The sequence below is a fragment of the Cololabis saira genome, chromosome 12 (genome assembly GCF_033807715.1).
Source record: "Cololabis saira isolate AMF1-May2022 chromosome 12, fColSai1.1, whole genome shotgun sequence".
Classification (NCBI taxonomy): Eukaryota; Metazoa; Chordata; class Actinopteri; order Beloniformes; family Belonidae; genus Cololabis; species Cololabis saira.
In genome coordinates, this window is record NC_084598.1 from 14533705 (window position 1) to 14558842 (window position 25138).

At 44.6% G+C, this 25138-nt stretch overlaps 1 protein-coding gene across 4 annotated transcripts; it reads left to right on the forward strand.

Annotated features, from left to right (window-relative positions):
- LOC133456930 (deoxyribonuclease-1-like) lies at positions 1–24283 on the forward strand. 4 transcript variants are annotated; one of them, XM_061735644.1, is made up of 10 exons: positions 1–228; positions 6165–6337; positions 6789–6877; positions 7607–7618; positions 12196–12282; positions 20738–20835; positions 20909–21021; positions 22325–22482; positions 22706–22802; positions 23524–24283. In XM_061735644.1, exons 2-10 carry the CDS (start codon positions 6173–6175, stop codon positions 23647–23649), a joined length of 945 nt encoding a protein of 314 aa, XP_061591628.1. In that variant the 5' UTR covers positions 1–228; positions 6165–6172; the 3' UTR covers positions 23650–24283. The 4 variants fall into 4 exon arrangements, with proteins under 4 accessions (XP_061591628.1, XP_061591632.1, XP_061591629.1 ...); XM_061735645.1 differs by lacking the exon at positions 1–228 and adding an exon at positions 1183–1280; XM_061735646.1 differs by lacking the exon at positions 1–228 and adding an exon at positions 1227–1355.
- The last annotated feature ends 855 nt before the right edge of the window (positions 24284–25138 follow it).

Here is a 25138-nt window from a genome sequence, read left to right on the forward strand (position 1 = left end):
GGTTCTTGTATCGCACTTCTCTTTTTGTTCTGGCTGCTCTTGTCACCAGTTCTTTATCCCTGAAGTCCAAAAACTTCATAATCAGCATAATCAGCGTGCGGGGTGAAGGATTATTGCGTGCGCTTGGTCCGATCCTGTGCGCCCTCTCCCCCGTCAGCTCCGTGCGCCCCAGTGGGAGTTCCAGCGCGTCCGGCATCCTCCCCCCGTCCGCTGAGTCCGCTCCCTCCGGTAAATTGACAAGCCTCAAATTTGAGCGCCTTGATCTCATCTCCAGGTCCAGTAATTTTGCTTCCAAGTCTTTATTTTTGTTTTCTAGGACTTGTGCTTTTGTTTGGAGCGAGGCAACATTATCTTCAGTTGTTGAAATCCTTGTTTCTGCCTCCGTGACCCGCTCTGTAGCTGCAGTCAGTGATGTCTTTCCTGACACTTTCAATAGCGGACAAAACGCCACCAAACCTGGTGGAAAACTCAGTTTTCATGTCTTTGATAGCAGTCAGAATGGCAGCCGACATGGGACAGGTGTTGTGCCAAAAAGTGATTGCCTGCCAGAATCTGATTTATTCTGATTTCTGGCCGCGGGGGCGCGCACAGCAGCCCGTTGAGCGACAGCGCTAAAACGTCAGATTTTCAGATTATGAAGCTCAAGAATGAGATCAAGTCATATTTAGGCAGAAACAACTTTTCATTAACTGTATTTGGCCTTCAATCAATTTTTGGCAGGTCAAAATGACTATTTTGTGTTGTAATGGTCCTTTAAAAGAGTTAAAAGCAATCCTGTGAGCTCTAGTGTTTATTATGAAGCTCAAAAATGAGATCAAATCATATTTAGGTAGAAACAACCTTTCATTAACTGTATTTGGCCTTCAATCAATTTTTGGCAGGTAAAAAGACCCATTTTCAGGGGGGAAATCAGATTCTGGCAGACAAACACTTTTTGGCACGACAACCTCTGGGTGTTTGTGTATGTTTATATGTGTTTTCATTGTTCATTGTGTCCATCATTCTGTGATGTTTTACAAGTACCACGTGACTTAAGTGACTTGTTAAATAAACGCACGGCTTGACCGATCACAACAAACACAGCTCCCATGATTCCCGCGGGAGTGGACTGATCGGTTTGTAGGGGGCGTGGCTTAGTGACAGCACCCGGAAGGTGAGTGGGGTGGGCGGGGCCAGAGGTTACACCTCAGCAGGTAGAGAGCAGCGCGGAGCCGCCACCCAGGTACAAGCTCTGGAGCAGCACAGATCACGTCTGCTCGACGTGCAGCGGACCTGAACAGGTAGGACAATCAGAACCAGTACCTGCCCTGGAATTGGATCACACTTGGCCCACTCAGAAAGAGTGTTTGATATTTGTAAGTGTTTTTTTGGACAATGTAGTTTGAGTTTGTGACCCAAACAGAATCTGTCTCTGGTTGTTTGTGTCAGTGTTTGTTTCACGTGTTTGTTCTTCCTTATTGGTGATTATTGGTCAATTAACTATACATTCACTTTAATTCTCTCCTTCCGACTCCTAAAATGAGTATATTCCTAATGGTTCTCAGCTGTTGTTTGTCAGGATTACAGTAGTGACTTGTTTACTCAGCGTGAGCTTTGGGTGGCCTGAGATTGACAAAATGACGTACTGTACTGCTCCTAAAATTCCTATTAATGCGCAGCAGTTTGTGCTTTCAGGGACTTGAGGCTGTCCACCACCACAAACTTATGTTTCCCTTTCCTTGTGGTTCTGCAAAGACTCAGTTAAGGTCTGGAAGGGACTCCAAAGGTGACTCTGAAGGTGCTGGTATCAGGACTAGGACCCGAATAAGTGTTTTTCCATTAACTTCAACATATTTCCTGTGTGCTGGTGGAGGACAACACGGTTAAAGAGTAACTACTGAATCAGTCACCAGTTGAAGCTTCAGAGCCGGTTAAGGAAGCTGAGCGCCGAGATCCTGATCCTAGTTAAAGCAGGATGTAAAGGGGGTACAAACGATGGCGGACTACGGTCTTTCTTTTTTTTTTAAAGATTTTTTTGTGGCACTAGGGGTCTTTATTCAAGGTGTAGATAGGAAGATGATAGAGAGAGAATGGGGATGACATGCAGCAAAGGGTGGCTGGCCAGGATTCGAACCTGCGACCGCTGTAGGAGGACTGTAGCCTCGGTACATGGGTCGCTTGCTTAAACGACTGTGCCACCCAGCAGCCCCCGTCATTTCTTTTTTTTGAACGAGGCACTTAAAAGCAGAAGCTGGTGAACTTGATGACCCCTCCCCTGTCCTCCCTCTCTGCTGTGCTTCAGCTTTGGGGACATGGTTGATGCACCCTCTTTCAGGTAAAATCTTTTACATAATCGCTTTATTTGGTGAGGCAGTACATTCAGACAAAGACCACAGAAGTCTGGCGTGTTTTGAAGGGTTACCAGGAAGAGGCGTTTTCTGCTCAAAGACAACATGAAGCCACCGAGCAACAAACCACAAGACTTCTGGAAAAATGACTTGGAATAGAGGAGACAAAAGTGGAGATGTTTGGTCTTGATGTCAACACAAACACCTCATAGCCATGGCAGCGGAGGGGTGATGGTCTGGGCCTGTTTTGTAGCTGCAGGACCTGAACAACTTGCAGTCCCTGAGTGGATGGTGAACTCCTCTGTATACCAGACTAAAGATTGGCTGAAACCAGGTCATGTGACAGCAAGTGATCCCAAACACAGCAGCAGAAATCAAGGTGTTTGGAGTGGTCCGATTGACATCTGGACGTCAGGCTTAAAATAATGTTTTAATGTAATTAAAGTAATCAAAATACAGCAAAAACGACGGGGAAAACATGCTCCAGAACATCCTCCCAACTTCAGAAGTAGAGTTTGAAAATGCAGCTTCACGGGGTGGTGGTTGAAGTTGTTGGTTTGAACCCCGGCGAGGCGTCTGTTTGGGTTGGAGGTACCGTGTGAGACGCTCTTTGAATGTCCAGGTAGAGTTGTGGTGGTTTGAGCCGGCGGGTAGAGCCGTTTTGAAAGAAGTCGCTCTACTGGTTGCACCACTTATTAGACCGTGAGTCGGACCCAGAGAGAGACACACCTGAAGCCAGCTGGCTGGCTGACCTCATAGTGGCTGCACCACAACTTCTGTAATCCCTGGAACAGCGAGTACCCCCCCCACACACACATACACACACACACACCGTTTGACAGCCGTTTTTAATGTGTGAAGACAAAAATGGCGAGGCGTTACTTTCACCTTAACGTGCCTCTGTAGCACTTATAAGTACACATGAATACTTTTTCATGGTCTTTTTTATCAACTGTTTCTTATGACGTTTGCTTCTGAATTCTACATGAAGATGAAGCCTGTAGTTTTGACTTGTAAATCCTTCATCTGGATACATTCTGTCTGGACTTGTGCCCCTCGTGTCCTCATGTTTTTTTTACCAAGAAAAGCTAAATTAAAATCTAAAAATTAGAAATAAAACACGCTCACCTCGGTAAAAGAGTCTGACAAACCGACAGATCATGGTGCAGAACATCTGTGCCGGGTCAAAGCTATGAGACGTTTATCTTGATATCAGCGCGGGAGTTCTGTTGGAGAGCTGAGTCTTGAATGATGCTGAGACGGAGGAATGTCTCAGTTAAAAGGACAATCTTCTTCACGGGTCTCATTTACATGTGCTTCTTAAACTTTTAAGTGGTAGATGTAAACAGGAAGTACATTTTTAGTTACATGTTGGTGATACCGTCCCACCAGTTGTCAAACTGCCATGAATGCGTCCCTACTGAAGAGAAACCATAGAGGACTGTCCGAAAACTAGAATATTGTGATAAAGGTCTTTATTTTCTGTAATGCAATTAAAAAAAACAAAAATGTCATACATTCTGGATTCATTACAAATCAACTGAAATATTGCAAGCCTTTTATTATTTTAATATTGCTGATTATGGCTCACAGTTTAAGATTCCCAGAATATTCAAATTTTTTGAGATAGGATATTTGAGTTTTCTTAAACTGTGAGCCATGATCAGCAATATTAAAATAATAAAAGGCTTGCAATATTTCAGTTGATTTGTAATGAATCCAGAATGTAGGACAGTTTTGTTTTTGTAATTGCATTACAGAAAATCACACTATTCTAATTTTCTGAGACAGTCCTGTATACTCAACAACAACCAGACTGGCTTCTGCTTTAGTAGCAAGAACACGAGAACCTCCTCAGGCTTTTCTCACTGGTTTAAAGGACTGAGCCAAGTCAAAGCAGGCTGAGCTTGTGGACAGACTCAGCCGCTCCGACGGTCTCAGTTTGACTGAAAAGGGAACGTGGACCGAGGCGTGTGAGTGTTTGTTTTGCTGCTGCTGTTTTGCAGTCACTCAGGTCTGAACATGTTTATTAGGTTAAACCAGCCCCTCCCCCTGGTCTGGCTCCTCCCTCTAAACTGGGTTAGACGTTTCCACTTCTGTTATTGCGAGTGGTGGTTCCTGTTGGAGTGGGACCGTTGGGTCTGTCCAAGGTTTCCAGAAGTGGGTTCCTCACCTCACAGGTCCTTTCTGTCTCGTCCCATTGGGTCACTTTGGTTTTATTTATCAACGGGTCTCGTCAGTGCCGTTCACTGCAGGAGAACTGGACCAACCTCCTGCAACATCCTCTGTGGGTTTTCTCACATGTGCAGGACGTGCAGGCCTAAGACAGATGGGACACGCCAACCTGTCAGTCACAGCCAATCATTTTAACTTGAGATGTTAACTTTGCATTCATTCTCATCTCAAGTGTCTTACTGGTTGTCCTGCTGGTTGTCCTGCTGGTTGTCCTGCTGGTTGTCCTGCTGGTTGTCCTGCCGGTTGTCCTGCCGGTTGTCCTGCCGGTTGTCCTGCCGGTTGTCCTGCCGGTTGTCCTGCCGGTTGTCAACAGCCTCCAGCTCCTTCAGCTGGTCCTCGCTGCAGGAGACGTGGATCAGCTGCTGAACAACAACATTACCTGTCGTTTCAGTGGTGAAACCAGAAATGACGGCTGCGTTTCGCCGATGCAGAAGTGAGCAGGTTACATGCTCTTAGCTGAGCTGCTGGTTCAGATCCTCCCACACCAGTCAGAGCAGAATCACAACGTGCTTTATTGATCCCAGACCGGGAAACTGCAGCGTGGTCAGGGTCGTCCTTGATGGACAGCGGTTTGTCTGCAGGCGTTCCTCTCCACCACGGCCTCAGACCTCTCCGGCCAGATTGCTGGTTCTGATGCTGCGCACTTTGAAGGGTCCGAGTTCCCTCGGGAAGCAGTCGGCTCATCGCCTTCTCGTGCGCAGCCAGCTGTTCTTCCAGTCCAGTCTACTGTCAACGTTCACACCCAGGATGCAATGGGGCAGTGGAGCTGTCCTCGTTCTCCTGGAGTCCATCACCAGCTCTCTGGTTACATCAACGTTCAGCATCGCCGTGCTCAGAGTAGCTGTGATGCTGTCAGAAGCCGGCTGTTCTGGCTGCCAAGCACAAGTCCATGCCTGAGTGACTAAACCAGTATGCATCTTTATTGTCAGCTGAAAAGGTTTACTCAGAAATATGCAAGTTTCTAAAGTCAGAATTTTTAAGTTTTTTTTATTTCTTCTTCAAGTCATTTTGGCCCCTTCGTACGTATTTTTTCTTTTCCCATCAGATGGCCCAAACATGACGTGTTATTTTAGCCTCGATAACATCCGTATCGGCTTGCTGGGTTTATTTGTGAGATTCCCTGCGCAACGATAACGTTCCCAACATATAACGAGCAACAAGGAGGAACAGGAATACATTTCTAGGTCGTTGCAAAGTCATGTTTGTGTAAAAGGTTCAAAACTATTAAAAGGCTTTCAAAAAATGGTGACAAACAATTTTGATATCTTATGCACAGTTCATTAATTAATACATTTAAAAAGAAGTTAAAATGGACCACCATCTTATTTTACATGTAATTTTTATTAAAAAGCGTGAGAGAATGCGCTCTCGCCATGCTGTTGCACAGGATCGCCACTAGGGGGCGCAGAGCCATCCCCTGTTATCAGAGATAATCTTCCAGGGTGTGAGCTCCTCCATCGCTCTGTAGTTTCACTAGATGCCCCTCCAAGAATCCTGCACAGGGCCCAGAGCGAGAGCCAGCCCTGCCCGCTGGGATACTTGTCTCCTACCGCCATCACGTTCCATCCAGACATCACACAAGTGTTTTTCTTGTTTCCACAGACTCAGCCATGAAAGACTTCTCCTCTCGTCGTTCCGTCCTCCTCCTTTTCTGTGTCTTCAGCCTCTCTGTCTGGACGCCGGCAGCGTCGGAGTTCAGGATCTGCTCGTACAACGTCCAGAACTTCAACTTGGATAAAGCCTCCAACTACAGAGTGTTGCACACGCTGACGCGGGTATGACGGGCTTGTTCTGTGTGGGGTTTGTTTGTGGCTCCTGCAGCTGTGACTTCATTCCAACTTTAATAAATATTTCAGATAGGAGTTTATTGTTTTTTTACATTGCCCGTCCCGGTTCAGGCCGCAGCGGCTGGGAGTAGGAAGTTAAAACTGTCCAAACGGTTGTTGGAGCAGCAGCCTGAACAGAGGTCCAGATTTTCTCCTAGCGGGCCTCCGGACCCCGTCTCTCCAGCGTGTCCTGGCTGTGCCACACGGCCTCTTCCCCGTTGGACGTGCCCAGAACACGTCCCCGGGACGGAGGCATCCTCACCTCCGCTGGTTCCTCTGGATGTGGAGCAGCAGCGGCTCTGAGCTTCCCCCGGTACCGGCGGGAGACTCAAACCACACCTCAGATAAAACTTGGCATCCTGATTACCTAGTATCTTTCTTTGTGTGTGTGCATGTGCAGATCGTGTCCCGCTGTGACATCTGCCTCTTGCAGCATGTGGTGGATCCGGACGGTAAAGCCATCGGCGCTCTGCTAGCTGCCCTCAACAGGTACGCTGGAGTCGTGTTAACTTTACATTCAGCAGCTTCAACACATAATTATTCTTTATGGTTATTTGTGTGTTGCTGAAACATTTGATCTTAATCGTGCCAGTAAAACCAGTAAATAAATTGACCTTTTAGCAGTTTTTTATTTTTTATTGAATCAAGGGTTTTATTTTATTTGAACTTTGTATTTTTGTATTTTTTCGTTGCATCATTGAGTTTTTGTCCTGAACCCAGAATCTGCCGGACAGTTTCTGCTGCTGTCTGCGAGACTTTGAAGGATCATTTCATCCTAGATTATTGTTTTTTTCAATATCTATCTAAGTCAATATTAATGTTTTTATTCAAAACTTGAATTACTGATTTACTTGATAATCCAATTAAAACTGAACTAATCAAACAAACTGGAAATAAGAAAATAAACCTATTGAAAATGTCAACAGTGAGGTTTATCACAACGTAGGTACAGGTGGAGAGATCATGTGATGCAAACGCCGCACAAATGACCATAACCGAACTAATTACACGACTCTTGAATGTAAACACACTCGTTTTCTTCTGTCAGTATGTCACGGTCATGTGACAACCTCTTTTTTTAACTGTGGTAAAATCCTGCAGAGAACGGTGTCAGGAATGTGTGAGGCAGCGATGAAAGTGCTCGGTTTTAGCACATGTTCTCCAGAAGGGTTTGTAGGATGTGCTGGTAACTGTGTGTCCACTGTCTGCCTCCAACAGGGAATCTGAAAGGTACAGTGGATTTCATCAGCATGTGAAACACTATCTAATCACAATCACTCACCTTAATCACCTCTGATTTTACCTCCTTCACAAACTCTTTATTCTGGGCAGCCAGCTGGGTTGTCGGGTCCAGCTCGTCCGAGAGTTTATCTCAGTTTATTCTGGACAAGGTTTTATAACATTACAACCAGCTGATGGGTGTCCAGAGGCTAACGCTAGAGGCTCTCCTGATCAGTAGACATGCTTAAAAGGGGACCTATTATGGCATCTAATACCTATTTTAAACAGGCTTTGAATGTCTTAAAAACAAACTTTTGATTGTTTTTGCTAAATAAATTAGAAATTCAGCCTCTGAGCCATGTCTGCAGCATCCCAGTCTCTAACCTCATTATCTATGCAGGATTCTGAGTGGGCGGGGCTATGATAATGAGGCTCTGTGCTGATTGGCTGCCTGAATGACGCGATACACCGCTATGAAAAAATGGCCGAAGCTCCAGCCGGTGGAGTTAGTTGTGGGCGTGGTTTCACGCATCGGAGGCCAACCTATGTAAACCGCACCCGTCGTTACGTAACGAAAGAGAGCAGAATCTGAACGGCTCGTAGATCCACATCACACTGTATGGATCATCCGGGCGGCTGTACAGACACTGCAGAATTTGGTTGCTTTCCTCCTTCTCTGAGTTGGCAGGCTGAGGGGAGACCACTTTATATATGTTAAAGCAAGAGAAAACCTGTTTTTCATAATAGGTCCCCTTTAAAGGAAGTCCTCTGGTCTTCACCGGGTCTTAAAATGAGGTCAGTCCAGGTGTGGAGCACGGTGTAGGAGGGGTCATGGTCTGGGGTCGTGTTGGAGTCTCAGTACCGGGCTGTAAATGCAAATGTGAAGCCAGCTGTCCAAATAGCTAAAACTTGGCCCAAACTGGGTGTTTACGGTCTCTGGACAACTGTTTCCAAACATGGCAACAAATCTACATCTGAATAACGGAAGAAGAGGAGGATCGAGACGCTGTAGTGGTCCAGTCCAAGTCCAGTCCTCAACCTGATAGAAATGGTGTGGTGAGAGCTGCGTCGAGGTAGACGTTGGTGAACCTCAACTAACCGACGCAACGTCGTGGAGACTTTCTCCCAAACCACACGAGAGAGTCCTGAAGTCAAAAACCTTTTCACGTGTAGATGGTTTTCACATTGTGCTTCTGCAAACTTTTTGGACTGGACGTGTTCCCTCATCTCCTCCTGTACCACTCCTGAAACGGTCCTTGAGAATAGTTTTGGGTTCAGACGGTCGCAGAAGATGCTGAACTTTCAGTTTGATTGTGTTTGCAGCAGCTGCGTGGACTCTTAACTGGACCACTGTTTATATAATTTAGTTAATATATAATTAAGACTTTATTCCCGACCCATTAGTGCTGCGGGTTGGATACGTCCACTCCCAAAGAGATCTGTAAATTCAAAGAAGTGATAGTTGTTGACACTTTACAGGTATTTGTAAAGTTTGTTTAGGTGCGGCTCTGAAACGGGCTGCTCAAGCAGAGTCCAAGTCTCTGCTTTAATTAGAATAAACGTTTATACCGCACATAAGGACCTGCAAAGTAAACGAAGGTCATTAACGACCCTTAAAATGACAGGGGAAACTCAAAATTTGCCAAACAAGTGGTCAAACAAAGTCTTTGACGTTGTGAGGACAAACTGTCCTGTCCTGACCCAGAACTGGACGAACCAGAAAAAGTCACACTACCGCCCATAAGATCCTCCAAAATAAACCGGTAGACTGCTGGGACGAGGTCTCGTGATGTCCGTCATCCGGTTCCTGTTCCTCCAATTGAGTCGGAGAACAGGTACTTTTAAAGTGTTGTGACGCTGGTACTGAAACCCAGAGCCTGAGAAGCGAAGCGCCTGTCTGGATGCTCGTCGGCTGCACCGTCTGTCTCTGCTGGTCCAGTTGGGTTTCATCCCTTAACCAGGCCTTCACCCGACAGCCAGCTACTTCTTCTCTGATGTCCGACTTTTTCTCCTCTTGATTACTGGTGAATGCTTGATTTATTTACGACGATTGGTGTGGGGACTGTGTTGTATGGGACTAGTCTTGAACCCATACACGCTAACTGAACCGTGCTAACGGTGTGTGTTCGGTGTTATTGAATGATAAACTCTGGATTTGCACCATTAATCCCTAACAAATGCATGTCCGTTGGTGTCTCAGCATGTGCACCGCCAACCCATGCTGGATGAAACGCTTGACACGTATGTGATTATTGTACGTCGTCACTCTAACAAGGTGTCTGTGGATCTGTGGAAAGACGTTTGAAGGGCTATGCTAACATGTGACCTTCCTAAGACCTGCCCCGGTGGTGGAAGAAGTGAAGTGTGACTTCACAAAAACCCTACGTCCAACAAAATTGAAGCTTTTAAAAGAACCAAAACTTCAATGTGTTGATTTGTTTGAGGTTTACTTGACAGACACAATACAGTTGAGTTGTACTGCTTGGTGAAGTTGGACTACAAGGAACTCCCAGGAGGTTATTGATCACAATCACATGCTGGTTTCCAGTTTCGGTATTTTACGTCTCAGACTCTGTCTCACAGTATTACGCACTAGTAGACACTTTTGAGCCTAATCCGGACTACTTTTGGCATTTGTGGCTTGGTTATGTCACTGGTCAGTGCTATGGTGGGCCAGATATGGGCCAAAGGTGGTGAACTGGACCAGACATGGGTTGTGGTATGTACTGTACGAGCCAGATCTGGCCCAAGTTTCGTAAGCTAACTTCAGCAAGTGTTGCGCGGTCCAGTTGTGGCCCAAAGGTCCAGAGAAAATGAAGCATTGGGACACATCTGGTGTTCAGGTATCCACACTCACCTAGGGTTGAAGCCAAGCAGTTAAAGCCAACTATGCACCAAAGAAAACTGCACATGTGGCGTACTCGGATATCAGGAAGATCTTAGCAGTTAGGGGATTTTTAGATATTTCTTAAGTAATCAGGTTATCTGGCAGACTTTGGCACAAAGAGGTGAGTCACAGGTCGTGTTTGTCTGAACGAATAAAAGCTTTTCGTGAAAGCTCCTTTGGTGCCGGTCACCCTCACGTCTCAGTAAATTATACTTTAGACATACTTTGTCTGACAAACTGTCATTCAGATATAGAAAATATATGAAAATAATACATCAACAAAACAGACTGATAAGGAATTAAAGTGACTCGTAATAATTAGCTAAGAATGACTAAACAAGTATCATTGAATAAAACTAGTGTGGATTAATATGAACAAAAAAGTGGTACCATAATGTGGTGTTGGTCCAAAAGTGAAGGGGCGTCTTGTGGTGATCGGGGACTGGTTCAGTTCAGTGTACTCTATGAACTTTATCCTTTTTATTTCTTGTTGCTCTCCATAGTCGGTCACTTTGTGTTGTGTCTGCTCAAAAAAGGCTCAAATGAATTGCAGGTTAAGGTTTTGTTGCGTTTCAGAACTCCCAACTCTTGGAGTTTTCCAGACTCTCAGGTTTGAGTGTTTTAATTCTCGCGGCCTGACAGAATCTAGACTTGTGCGCCTCCTCTGGGTTCTGATTTCAGGCTGGAGAAAACCTTCAGTTTGTCGGCCATCGTACACTAACACGCTCCTCCCCAGAGAACTGCAAACCCGTTCAACACAAACTCTACGTATGACACATCAGGACCTGACGTGACGTGTGAACACCGACGGCCAGCGTTTTGTAGGAATTACGACATTTGTCAAGTATAAAAGCCGACTGTGACGTAGGTCTTGCGTGTCAGCAGATCCCTGTTAAGATGCAGAAACACAGAAGAACTCAAAAGAAGTTCTGCATTTTAAATCTCTCACAAGTGTTTATCAGAAAATACAATGTGATCTTTAAAGTTGGCTAGAAGAATGAAACATGTAGCATTTGGAGCTGAAAATTGTAGATTGCACTAACTCTAAAATACAAATAAAAAAAAAAATGTTTTTTTTTTAACCAGATTTTCTTTATCTTTTTTGCTTTGACAGTTAAAACGACAGACCAGCGACACAAACCTTTCATGATGTAACATCTTTAGCATTTACACGTCTATGCTACAAAAAATTCAACTCATCCCTCTTAAATATAGAGACGTACGTAGTAAAGATTACTAATCAAAGCACCGCCAACTGCGTAACGCCGCCAGCGCTGCTGAGACAAACACTTAAACATCAACCTGCAACTACATATCGTGCATTAAAAGTTGTGTGTCAGTGGTAAATAAGAACTATTCTGTTACCAGTAGTTTTAGTTTTTAGTTCTAGAGTACTGACAGGCTCAGGCGATGAGGTGAAGTTACATTTATCGCCGCTGGTCATCATCCGTTTGATTTCATCTGGAGTCAGAACTAATTTAAAGACCTCAAACTCTGTGATTCTCTCCCAATGATTTAGTTCAGGATCTATTGAATCAGCTGTAAAAACTCCAACAATTCTCATGGGACCGTAGCCTTAGAGCAGGTTTTGGTGCGATTGGTTCCCGTTCGTCCGTCTGACCGCTAGATGATGCGTTGCTGCTCTGAAGACTGTTCCTCTGCTGTCTTTTAGTCGCTGTCTCTTTGTCTTTGTGTTGAGGTACAACGGACATCGCTATAAGTCAGTGACCAGTACGAGTCTGGGAAACTCTCCAGACGACATGGAGCAGTATGTTTTCATCTTCAGGTAAGACACTAAACATGCAGATCTGTTTGAAACTCTTCCTGTGGGGGGAAAAACTGCATAATAAAACTGAAAAATTACAAAGTTTGAGTCCAACCTGGATAATCTGAGTTTCTGATAAGAAACAAGGTTGGTGCAATTCCTCAGCAAGCAGACTTTTGATTTATGAATATATGAGGTAAAAGACGATGAGTTATTGCGACTTGCGCTTGAGGATCCTGCTGGGTCAGGAACCAACAAGTGCTTGATAACGGTGCACTGTGGAAACGTGCTAACGGGGTCAGCTCACCCGAAAGGCAACTGTTCGCTACCTCATAGGAACTGACCATGGTCCAGCCTCTCCGGACACCTGGAGTCACGCTAGAGTTCAGGGCTTTCCCGTGGTTTCCTGTGGAGCTGACGGTGTCAGATGTCCGGGTTCTGCTCCCTGTGGAACTGATGCTCAACAGCCATTGGCCCATCTGTGTTTGAGGAGCGGGGCTTAATTAAGAGCCAGGTGCTGCGAATAAAATCCACTTTGCTGGTCTGGAGAATTAGGTTGTCTGTTAGCAAAATACCAAGGAAAGACATCAGCAGTGATAGAGAAGCAGTTGTAGGTGTCGGTCCTCCCAGGAGTGAGCCTCCCGGCTGGTTCACCACGTTAGACAAAGCAATACTCATTAATACTGCCTACAGACTGAGGCACGGTGGTGGAGGGGTCTTGGTTTGGGCTCATTTCACTGCCAGAGGAGCTGGGCACATTCCGCCGGTCCAAAGTTCAGACTTTTTTTTTTTACTAAAGGTTTGCGTGTGTAAAAACGTGTGCAAACTTGACAGCACCCGCAAACCAAAGTGCCAGCTAATCTACTAACAGCGTGCAAAGAGGACTGCGTCTCTCAAATGAGCAAAATAGCACAGGCTATTCATTTAGTACTTTTGCCCTGATGAATAATCAATATGGGGCGTACCCGCCAGAAATCCTAAATACTGGGAGGGGAAAATGCAAATATCTCCATTTACCACACACAATGAGATTTACCAAGCCTGAAAGTTTTTGCGGGGATTGTGATTGCGTCTGTATTTAATACGTTTGAAAGGAAGGTGCTAATCTCCACATGCAAAAGGAGAAATATTTTATTTGAATGTTAAATCGAGTATTATTCAGCAAAAGCTTGCCACAGGAGGCACATTCATTTTTTTATTTGTGATAATAAATAAATCACGTGTTTTCATGGAGAAAAAAGTGTTTCTTATTGTGCGCCTGTTCTGCAGTTGTCATACCCCGGTGTTGTGCCGTATTCAGCACCCCTGCCGTGAAAAGCACCCCCTCGTCTGACAAAAATTATATTCTCATTCCGTGTCACGTTCTGTTTAGCGTCCAGTTTTGTGTTAATGATTCACGTTTAAATGCGTTCATGGATTCCACAATAGTCATACTTTCCCACAATCACAGTCACAGATAACAAAAATCGGGTAAATGGTTATTGATGTCATTAATTAATAGCCTGCTTACTGTGTTGTCTTCCATAATATTTGTAAATATATATAATATAAACTCCTAAGTATGTGTTTGTGTGAGTGTGTATATATAAATTTATTGAAGTGTCAGTGTGTTGTTTTTTTTCTTGGTCTACTTATCATTGAATATACGGGGGGTGCTTTTCACGGCAGGGGTGCTGAATACGGCACAACAATTTGCCTCGTCCACTAATATCTCTAACTCCAACTCGTCAAATTTCATTTTGCGCTTGCGACTATATCCTGCTTTCCATCCAGACTCTCCATGGCGCAAAGTTTGCACCGCAAACCGTAAGACACGCAACACCTCATTTAAATACTGCTGTTTGCACCTGTTATCAATTGCGCACGCAATCTTAGTTGATCACCCGCAAAACACACAACAACAGCACGTGCAAACTTTTTCAGTGCACACGCAATTTAGTACTCTTTATTTAGGATCTTAGTAAATCGGGCCCTAAGACTTGTTTTTTTTTTTTTTTTTTTTTTTTTTTTTTTTTTTTTTTTTTTTTTTTTTTTTACCTTGTCTGCACACATATTATTGATTGATACCATGACGGTAGAAACCAAAAGTGTATATATGTGCATTATTACTATATGTAATATATACATATATATACGCACACATATGCGTACACATACATAAATATACACATACAAACCCAGTGTTTTTTTTTTTTTTGTTTTTTTTGTTTTTTTTTTGTTTTTTGGGGGGGGGAGGGGGTGGGGGGGGGGGGTGACGACATCCACTGCCAATCCAGGAAGCAGGAACACACGGAGACACACGTCAAGCACTGGAAATCTGCAACAAAAAACCACAAACAAAGCACGAAACCGGCACGGAGCCAACCAAAACACGAACAGCAATCGACCTAAATCTTGAGATCTGATCGCAGTCTGAGCTAAGCTATCGCTACCGCTAACTAAGCCCAAAAACTAGAGAGCCAGCATGCAGGTGAACAAGCCAGTGTGTATGTCTATGTGTGTGTGTGTGTATGTATATGATCATGCGTGTGTGTGTGTGTGTGTGTGCATGTGACTAAATGACTATATGTGTGTATGTGTGTATGTGTGTGTGTGTGTGTGTGTGTGTGTGTGTGTGTGTGTGTGTGTGTGTGTGTGTGTGTGTGTGTGTGTGTGTAATAAACCAAACAAAGCTCCACCTGAAGTGTATCTATAGTGGGGGAGGGGGGGGAGCGACCCCGCCACCCGCGAGACCAGAGGCCGACAAGGAAGAGCCCGGAACCCAGGCCACCGGCAAACCCCACAGAGGGGAGAAGCAGGAGGGAGGCAACCCACCGCCTGCGAGGCCCCCCCCCCCGCCCGGCGGCGGCCGAGGGGGCCCGCGGGCGGGGCCCCCACGGCGCGGAAAGAAGCAGCCAGGGATCCCGCGGCGGCGGACCGCGACCCAGGCAATCCCCGGCCACCCGGTCCGGGCCGGACACGCGGCCAGGAGGCCCTCACCCTTCAGGCCAACGACCCCCACCCGGCAGGGGGCCAGCCTGCCCGGAGAGACAGAGCCGCCCCGGCCGCCGACGCGGGCAGGCGCACCCGTCCCCCACGAAAGTGGCCCTCCAAGACCAGAGGGGCGCCCCGCCGTAGAGGCAGCGGGGGGGACCGGAGACGGGCCCGGAGAGAGGGAACCCCCCAACAAGGCGACACCCGCGCAGGCCCGACAACGGAGGGCCCCAGACCCAGGCATCCCATTCATTCATCCATTCACCTATCCGATACCTATACTAATAATAATATAATATACTATACATAATAATAATAATAATAATACTAATAATAATAATACTAATAATAATAACCATCTTTGTATAATATAATATTGATAAATTATTAAGTTTTTGATGTCCTGCCAATGGAGGCTCAAATCCTCCATGGCAGGATCCTTCCATACCGCATTCTCACCGACACAGACATACAATCACGCACCGTTTCCCCCTCCCCGGGGGGGTCCAGCACCGCCAGAAGGCACCCCAGGCTGCACGGCGGGCCCCGCCAGGCCCGGGTAACCCGACCCACCCGTCCGAGGCCCAGGCCGGTGAGGGAACGCGGGTGATGTGGGACCCCCTCCCGCCCCTTGTGTTGAGTGCATGTGATTAATGCCATAAAAACAGGGAGGAGGGAGGGCCAAGTATCGATTGACACCGACCCCCCCCCCTCCCGAACTACGTGTCCTTGTCAAGTGTATTTATAAAGTGTTGAATGTGCAGTGTCTAGTTTGCTGTTAAAACCGTGAGGCGGGGAGTGCCGGGCCACGCGGGACAGTGCCCCCCACGACCCGGACCCCCCGCCTTTCGCCTATGTGCGTATGAATCGTGTAGGGGGGGCAAGAGGGGGAGCGGAGGCCGAAGCCAGGAGGCAGGACCAGCAAAGCTGGCCCTGATAAGACACCCGCGTCCCCCCACCGGCCATCCAGTAGACGGGGGCCGGCCCCCCGAGCCGGGCCAGGGCCCCACCGTACCTCCACGGGCGCCCCCGGAGCCGCCGGAGCCCCCAGACGGAGGGGGAAACGGTCCAACATCCTCCCATTCATACTGACAACATAAGACATAGATACCTGGGAATGGCGCCACCCCGCCGCCGCGCCCGCCCGTGCGCCCCCCGGTCAGGGGAGGCCCGATCTCCGGACCCGGCCCCACCCCCCCCCGAGGCCACCCCGGCGGACACCCCAAGGGTCACGGAGTCCCCACATCCGCAGGGGCACTCGGCCCCCGCCCAGCGACGGAGGACCAAGGCAGCAATGCCCCCCCAGCGCAGACAGCCACCCCCCACCCAGGCAGGACCGGGCCCTCCGGGTGGGACCCCCACGTCCACGGCCCAGCCCCCCCCAGGAGGCCCGGAGACGCCCAAGCCACCGCCCCCCGCCCGAGCCCTCCCCAGCCACCCCCCCCACCGCCATGAGGTACCCCCCCCCACAGGCCCCCCAAGGCCCCCACCGGCCAGGGACAGGACCCCGCGGCCCCACCCACCGCCCCCCAGGGGCCACCAGAGGCCCGCGCCCCAGACCCCCCAAGCCGACCCCCAACCCCAAGGGCTACGAGATCACCACCCCCCCGCCCCCACTAGGTAACGAAACCAATAATCGGGGACCACAGAGAGTGCAATTCAGCCGAGTGTTGTTCAGTGGAGGCAGACATTATCTCACTACTAATATGATCTGATAAAAGATTCCTAAAATGGTTAATACATAAACTGGATTTTTGTTTCCAATTTACTAGAATGGTTTTCTTTGCGATACATAAGGCAGTGAGAACCCGGTGTGTCCAATTAGGATCTATTTGAGTGTCTCCCAGGTGACCTAATATACACACCGTGGGGCACACTGGGATTCTGTGGTCGATCCATGTGGATAAATCCTCACAAATCTCCTTCCAGAACCTCTGTACCGGTGTACAGAACCATAAAGCATGCATATAATTATCTGGGGTGTTCTCTGTGCATTGTGAACAGATATTAGAGGTGACAAAGCCCATCTGGAACATCCTTTGTCCAGTATAATGTATTCTATGAAGAACTTTATACTGTATAAGTTGTAAGTTTGGGTTTTTAGTCATAGTAAACGTATTTAAGCATATTTGTGACCAAGAAAGCTGGTCGGTATTCAGAGAGAGATCCGCCTCCCACTTGGAGATCGGGAGAGAGACTGACTCGTCCAGTTTAGACACTAACCTGTAAAGTTTTGATAACAACTTTAAATTGCTTAGATTTAATAAATCTATTATCTTAGCGGGAAGTTGTAAGTCTAATTGTCTAATTTTGTATGTTTTATTTATTATGGCCTTGAGTTGTTGATACTCTAAAAATTTACTCCTGCTAACTCCGTATTGAACCATAAGTGTATTGAAAGGTACAAACTGTCCTCCTACAATTACGTGCTGTAAATACCGTATTCCTTGATCTCTCCATTGAACGAAGTTAACCATCTTTTTATCATTTTTCACGATGTCTGGGTTGTTCCATATGGGTGTACGGTCACATGGAAAAAGTGAAATTTTAGCTACTTTAAGAAATTCCCACCAAGCTGATAAAGTTGTGCTAATATTAATGCTTTTGAAACATTGATGACGTTTGATACTTTGACTAATAAATGGTAACTCTGAGATTTCTAGTTCGTTGCAAAACACTTGCTCTGAGTCCAGCCATTGACTATCTAAAGGATGATCCTTTGACCATTTTACAATATACTGTAATTTATTGGCAAGGAAGTAATACTGAAAATTAGGTAGCTCTAAACCTCCATATTCTTTAGATTTCTGCAATGTCTTTAAACTAATGCGTGGAGTTTTATTTTTCCACAGAAATTTTGAAACACCTGAGTCCAGCGATTTAAACCAGGAAAGAGGGGGTTTGAATGGTATCATTGAGAAAAAATAATTTACTTTTGGTAAAACCATCATTTTAATGGTGGCTATTCTACCCATGAGTGAAATGGGGAGAGAGCTCCATCTAGCAAGATCATCTTCTATTTTCTTTATAAGTTGAACATAATTTAATTTTATTAACTCTGACAGCCTAGGGGAGATGTTTATGCCTAAATATCTAATGTTCCCTGATTGTAATTGAGTATTGGATATATTCCTAAAATTGCAGTTCACGCACAAAACGGTGGATTTAGACCAATTAATAGAATAATCAGACAGAGATGAAAATCCCTCTATAAGTGCAATTGTCTGTGATAGTGAAGATCGTGAGTTCTGGAGGAAGAGGAGTACGTCATCCGCATAAAGACTTATTTTGTGCTCTACTATTTTGCATTGTATACCTTTAATATTTTGATTTTGTCTAATAGCTGCTGCTAAAGGTTCGATAAATATTGCAAATAATGAGGGAGATAGAGGGCAACCCTGTCTAGTGCCTCTTTGCAAGGTAAAACTTGTAGAGATTTGATCATTTGTCCTTACACGTGCCTTGGGAGAGCTGTATAATATTTTTACCCAGTCAAGGAAAGATTCACCAAATCCAAATTTATGTAAGGTTGCCAATAGAAACTTCCAATTTACCTTATCGAATGCTTTTTCCGCGTCTAAGGATATAATAGTAGTTTCCTGTTTATTGATACTGGAATAATCTATAATATTTAATAATCTGCGAATATTAGTAGAGGAATGTCTACCTTTAATAAAGCCTGTTTGATCCGGATGTATAATAGAAGGGGTGACTCTTTTCAGACGTTCAGTAAGGGCCTTGCTAATTATTTTAAGGTCTACATTTATTAATGAAATTGGGCGGTAGCTCGATGGGAGCAAGGGATCTTTATCCGGTTTTAATAAAAGACTAATATTAGCAGAGTTCATATTTAAGGGTAAGCTTTTATTTTCCCTAATATTTAGAATCATTTTATAAAACGTTGGTGCTAATATGCTCCAGAATTCCTTATAAAATTCAGCTGGGAAACCGTCTGGGCCCGGAGCTTTATTATTGGGCATATGTTGAAGAGCTTCATGGAGTTCTCCTATTGAGAGTGGTGAATCTAAATTCGTAACCTGTTCCTGATGTAACTTTGGCAGGTTGATTTCTCCAAGAAACTCATTAATGGATTGATCAGATGGTTCAATTTGTGACGAGTATAATTTGTAGTAAAAGTCTCTAAAGATTGAATTTATTAAACAGGGATCATGTGTAACTTCCCCTGACTGGTCCTTAATAGATGTTATGGTTGTTTTTTCTTTGTTTATTTTTAATTGATTGGCTAAATATTTTCCTGATCTGTTAGCATGTGCAAAGTTTTCCAGGCGAAGCCTTTGTACTAGAAACTGCGTTTTTGCGTCAATTATTTTATTTAATTCTATTTTAGTTTTCCTTATTTTGCTAAGGATACGTTCATCTGCAGAAGTCTGGAAGGCCTCCTCTAGTGTCTTTATTTCACCTTCTAATTCTTTTGTTTTTAAGTTGTCTTTTCTTTTTTTATTTGACGAAAAGGAAATTATTTTGCCTCGCATTACTGCTTTCCCAGCTTCCCATAGAACGCTTGCTGATATTTCCGGCTGGTCGTTAATTTGCAAAAAAATGTCCCATTCTTTCTTAAAAAAGTTAGTAAAGTCGGGGTCTTTGAGTAATGATGTATTAAATCTCCAAACTTTGGAGGATGATACGCTCCCCCTCTTCCCCAGAGTGAAAGAAACAGGTGCGTGATCGCTAATATTGATTGGGTGTATTTGTGATTCTGAGATATCTCTCATCAGAGAGCTACTGACTAGAAAATAATCTAACCTAGAGTATGAGTGATGAACGGCTGAGAAAAAAGTGTAGTTCCTAAGGGTTGGGTGTAAAGAGCGCCATGTATCGCAAAGACCCAGATCATTCATGTATTGCTTAACAATACTTGCTGACTGCCAACTCCTGTGTCCGCCTGCATTACTGAGCCTGTCCACTCCAGGGTCCAGAACCATGTTGAAGTCTCCTCCGATGATGACTGTGTTGTCTAGGTGAGCAGAGAGTGAGGTGAAAAAAGAGTGAAAAAACGAGGAGTCATCAACATTTGGACCATATACATTAGAAATACATAAATTCAAGCTTTGAATTTGCAAGACTAAAATTAAATATCTACCCTCTGAGTCAATGTGTGTGTCCTTTACAGTGAAATTTACTCTTTTATTAATGAGAATTGCTACCCCTCTTTGTCTGGAGTTGTAACAGGCGGAATAAGCGTGCGGAAATTCTGGCGTGGCCAATGCATCTGCTGAAGCTTTAACTAAGTGTGTTTCTTGTAGTAAAACAATGTCTGCTTGCAGAGTTTGAATTTGATTAAGAAGTTTTAATCTCTTTACCCTAGGGCCCTAAGACTTGTAAGTGTGTATGGAAAGTCTGGATATTGCTTCAGTTTAGACTTCCTTAAGAAGGAAGCTGGTGTTAGTGTGCTGGAGTGTGCTCATCTGTGAACTGTAAATTATTTTATTTATGGTAAATTTCCTAAATTCCTTCCTTCCCTACCTCCCTCCTCTCCAAACAGGCCACAGCAAGTGAAGGTGACGGGAGAGCATCAGTACAAGGGAAAGCTGTCCTTTGACAGACCACCGTTTGTCATCCGGTTTCAAAGCACTAAAACTGGTGAGTGGATATAAAACCCATCTGCTTTCTCCCCCTCCTCCTCTGATTAACCCTTCTGAACTCTGTCTTCCAGCTATCAATGAGTTTATTTTGGTTCCCCTCCACTCTAACCCCAAGAAGGCCGTCCAGGAGATCGACCAGCTCTACAACGTCTTTGAGGAAGTCAGCAGGAAGTGGAACAACAGCGTGAGAGGCCGATGCTTGAAACCAGTTTTTCTGCAATCCACACTGAAAGTGTTAATTACTAAATCCATTGGATTGGATTGGATTCAACTTTAATAATCCCCAAAGGGGAAACTTCATTGCCACCATGGCTACAACAATACAACATAAGACAGTCAACAATATACATTAACAATATCTCCACCTAGGGACAGCAGTGGATCAATACAACAGCAAAATAACCAGAAAATGACCCACCAAAAAAAATGCATGTAAAGAATACACATTTAAAGTGCACTGTACAAGCAATTATGGCAGCAAGTTATGACAGTCTAAAAGAGCAGCAGTTTAAAAAGCAGTTTAAAGTGCAATGTGCAGTGCAAGGATTAGTATAGCAGCAAGGCATGACATCAGCAGTCCAAGTTAAAAAGTCTGGTTGCTGCAGGAACAAAGGACTTCCTAAATCTCTCTGTGGAGCATCTGGGCAAAAGAAGCCGTCTACTTCTGCTACTTCTCGCAAAAAACTGTACAGGGGATGATCATCTTGGGACAGGATAACTCTGAGCTTCCTCCTAGTTCTCTGCTCTCTCTCAACCTTTTTTTCAATGTTTTAATGTTTGAAGTTAGTCTCTAAATAAGATCAATTTTGATAAACTAGTATTGAAAGTACTGACAACCTGACGACCTCATGATCCTGGTCCAGGTTTCTTCCCTCTGAAAGGGGAGTTTTCCATTGTTTATGTAATAATTGATCAGGGGTCATGTTCTGGTCTCTGGAAAGATCCTAGAGACAACTGTTGTTGTCGCTATATAAATAAAATGTAATTGAACTGAACTGATTTTCACCTGAAGAGAGATGGGATACGCTCCAGCAGACCCCCCTGACCCTGAATAAGAAGATGGAGGGATGGATGGAGGGATGGTATTGAAAACATGTTGATACCCAGCTCTATTTGCACCAGCCTCGTTTTGATTGGGTAATTCAATTCAATTCAATTTTATTTATATAGCGTCTAATACAACAAAAGTTGTCTCCAGACGCTTTCCAGAGACCCAGAACATGACCCCCGAGCAATTATTACTTTTTTCACTCATTAAATCACATTCTCATCTCAACCTCATGAGAGCTTATGGAAGGAAGGTGGTGGGTTCTGCTGGGTTCTCCACCCGTCCTTACAAAGAGCAGGCGTACGCTCAGATATGAAGCGATGGAGCGAGTCGTGCTATCAGAAGCTGTGACTGTGCCGTTTGTTTTAGGACGGGCTGGTCGCGGCGGTGAGCTGCTGTTCCAGACCCCCAAAAACCCTGCATGTCTTTGTGTGATCAGAACGTGATGTTCCTGGGCGACTTCCACGCCGGCTGCGCCTACGTGACCCGCAAAGACAGGAAGAGCATCAGGCTGTACAAGAACTCCAACTTCTCCTGGCTGATCGGAGACCGAGCAGACACCACCGTCACTGACTCCACCACCTGCCCGTACGACAGGTAGGTAGGTGTGTGTGTGTGTGTGTGTGTGTGTGTGTGTGCGTGTGTGTGTGTGTGTGTGTGTGGGGGGGGTCTCGGTCTGGTAAGCGAATGAGGAAATACAAAAAATAAAGAGACAAAGGTTTTTGCATGTTTTTTATTATCATTTTTGAACATCAGATGTCATTTCCTACCCTTTTCTTTCTGTGTGTGTTTGTCTTGGTGTGTGTGTGCACGTACGTAGGATCGTGGTCCACGGAGAACCTTTCCTGAAGGCGATCGTGCCGTTCTCCAGTCAAGTGTTTAAATTTGGGGAAGATTTTAAACTTGAAAAGAGGAAGGTAGGCCATCTGAACTGAAAACCATCCGCCATCTCACTTGTCGGTGTTTGCTGTGTTCTGTTTTGTGTTTTTAAAAGGACAACAACATCTGAAGCACTGCTCATGTTTAAATGACGGATCCACTTCTGTAATCAGCTCCAGTCATTTGGGCTGCGGCCGTTTCTTTGGAAGCTAAAGTTGAAAATAACCGTATTCTGCTCATTTCCAGTCATTCAGTTTGAATTTCACCCAAAAGCCCGTAATCAGTTAGAGAAACAAAAAACATCAATCACGAGGAGAGGCTCCTCCTGAGAACGAGCGGATGTGTCTGGTGTTTTCTGATTGGTTGAGCTTCTGGATGCTTGCTGATGGGTGGAGCTAAGGACCATGAATAACTCAAAATATGAAGGTGGACTTTGGCCAAATGTGTTTGGTACCAAACCCAGAATCTGAGAATCTAAACCCAGAATCTGGAACCAGGAAGTCAGAAGCTCTGAGACTGTTTCTGGGTTTCTTTTCTCAGCGTTGGTTGTAAAATCATGTTTTTGAACCTTCGCCCAGTGGAGCTTTTTCTTCATGATTCAATTCAGTTTTGATTATTTAGTGTCTGTTACAAGACAAACTGTCTCTAGGTGGTCTGCAGAGACCAGATCATGACCCCCGATCTTCTGGTTTATTACCACTCAGGTTTGTGCGCATGAGCGGTTAACACACTCTGGCTTGTGTTGCTTGTGTCTGCCAGGTGCTGGAGGTGAGCGACCACTACCCGCTGGAGGTGACGCTAAAGAGCTCCGCCCCCCTGCTTCAGGCCACACCCCTCCTCATCCTCCTAACTGTGATTGTGCGGTTCTTCATGCCCACTCTGTGATAGTTTGCTCGAGTCTTGGGCACCAAATTTGCCTGGATGTTTTTTTTTTTTTTTTTGTTTTGTTTTGTTGAAATCTACATGACCAGATTTTTTTGTTTTTTTTTTTGTTTTTTTTTTTTTATCAAACTTTACAAAAATAAAGCCAACCTCAGGAATGGGTCAGAGTAGTTTTTAAACTGTCCTTGTGTCTGTAAATACCCCAATAAATGATATTTAAAGACTATGAGCAAAAATTAGAGATTACTACAATGTGGGGCTTTATTATTATTATTAAGTATGTTGTTATTATAAGTGTGGTTTGTATTAATGAAGATTTCTGAATGATGTTTTTATTGTAAGATTTGTGACGCAGTCTTCGTTGCAGCTTCCGGATTCTTCGGGGTGTTAGGTGGACGTCTGTTTGCCAAAGAGCACATTCAGGGCAGGGAGTTGAACCACCGCCTCAGCAAGTGTTGGTGCCTTTTATAACTGTATTATTTGAATGGCATTGTTGGGCAATGCTGCTTAATTTTTCTCATGTTTTCTTTCATGTGTTTCACACGTTCTGTTCAGGAAATGATGTCAGTACTTCAGGAGATTTTAACATTTTATGTCATTTTCATAATCAGTAAAGTTGTCAATCTTCTAAAACTTGTGGCGCCATCATCGTGGTTTATTTGCTGACTTTTACAGTGCGAGAGCTTTTGTCAAGCTTGAATGTGTCGATAAAGATGTGCAAACAAAAACTCCACATAGGAACAGATGAAAGAGCCACGGCCGAGGATCGGGAGGCTTCTGGGGATGCAAATGAACGAGTACAATAACCATGACCAGATGCAAAAGGGGGGGAGGGTTCAATTTTCAGAAGTCCCCACGTTGCAAAATAACACCAATGTGAGAGGAAAAAAGAATTATAATAATAATAATTATATAATATAATAATTATAATAAGCAAAACTATGAATGGATAGAAAATGACCAAGCAGGGATGCTGAATAATGACGGATGTAAACAGAACTGCCTTAAAAACCAAGTCATCATTAAAGAGATGTGAAAATATCAAATAAAATGAGCACGATCACATGTAAAATTGCTTCCGAAAGGTAAAAGAATCCAAAAATCAGAAAAAAGGGTTTGAAATGTTAAAATGTTCAATATTTACAGTTACTCAAATTAATCAGAATGGGGTGAAAAATTAAGCAACATTGATACAAAAGCACTGTTGACAGTTTCATTCTGTGGATTCGTAAGGGTGATAATTAAACATTTTTTTACAGTAAATACAGTAAGTTATTTTCTTACTCACGAAGGTGTGAATAAGCAAGTAAATGTAAACTTTGTCAAACATTGTCATGATGATCTTGAGCTTTAAGAAATAAGTTTGTCATTTTAGCCTTCAAGCATCTTGAAAAACAGAACGGAAGTTCAGAGAGGTCACAATTCAAGCAATTGTTTTATTATCTAGGACAAGGCGTAAAGATGATGAGATAGACCCCTTTCCGTGTTTGTA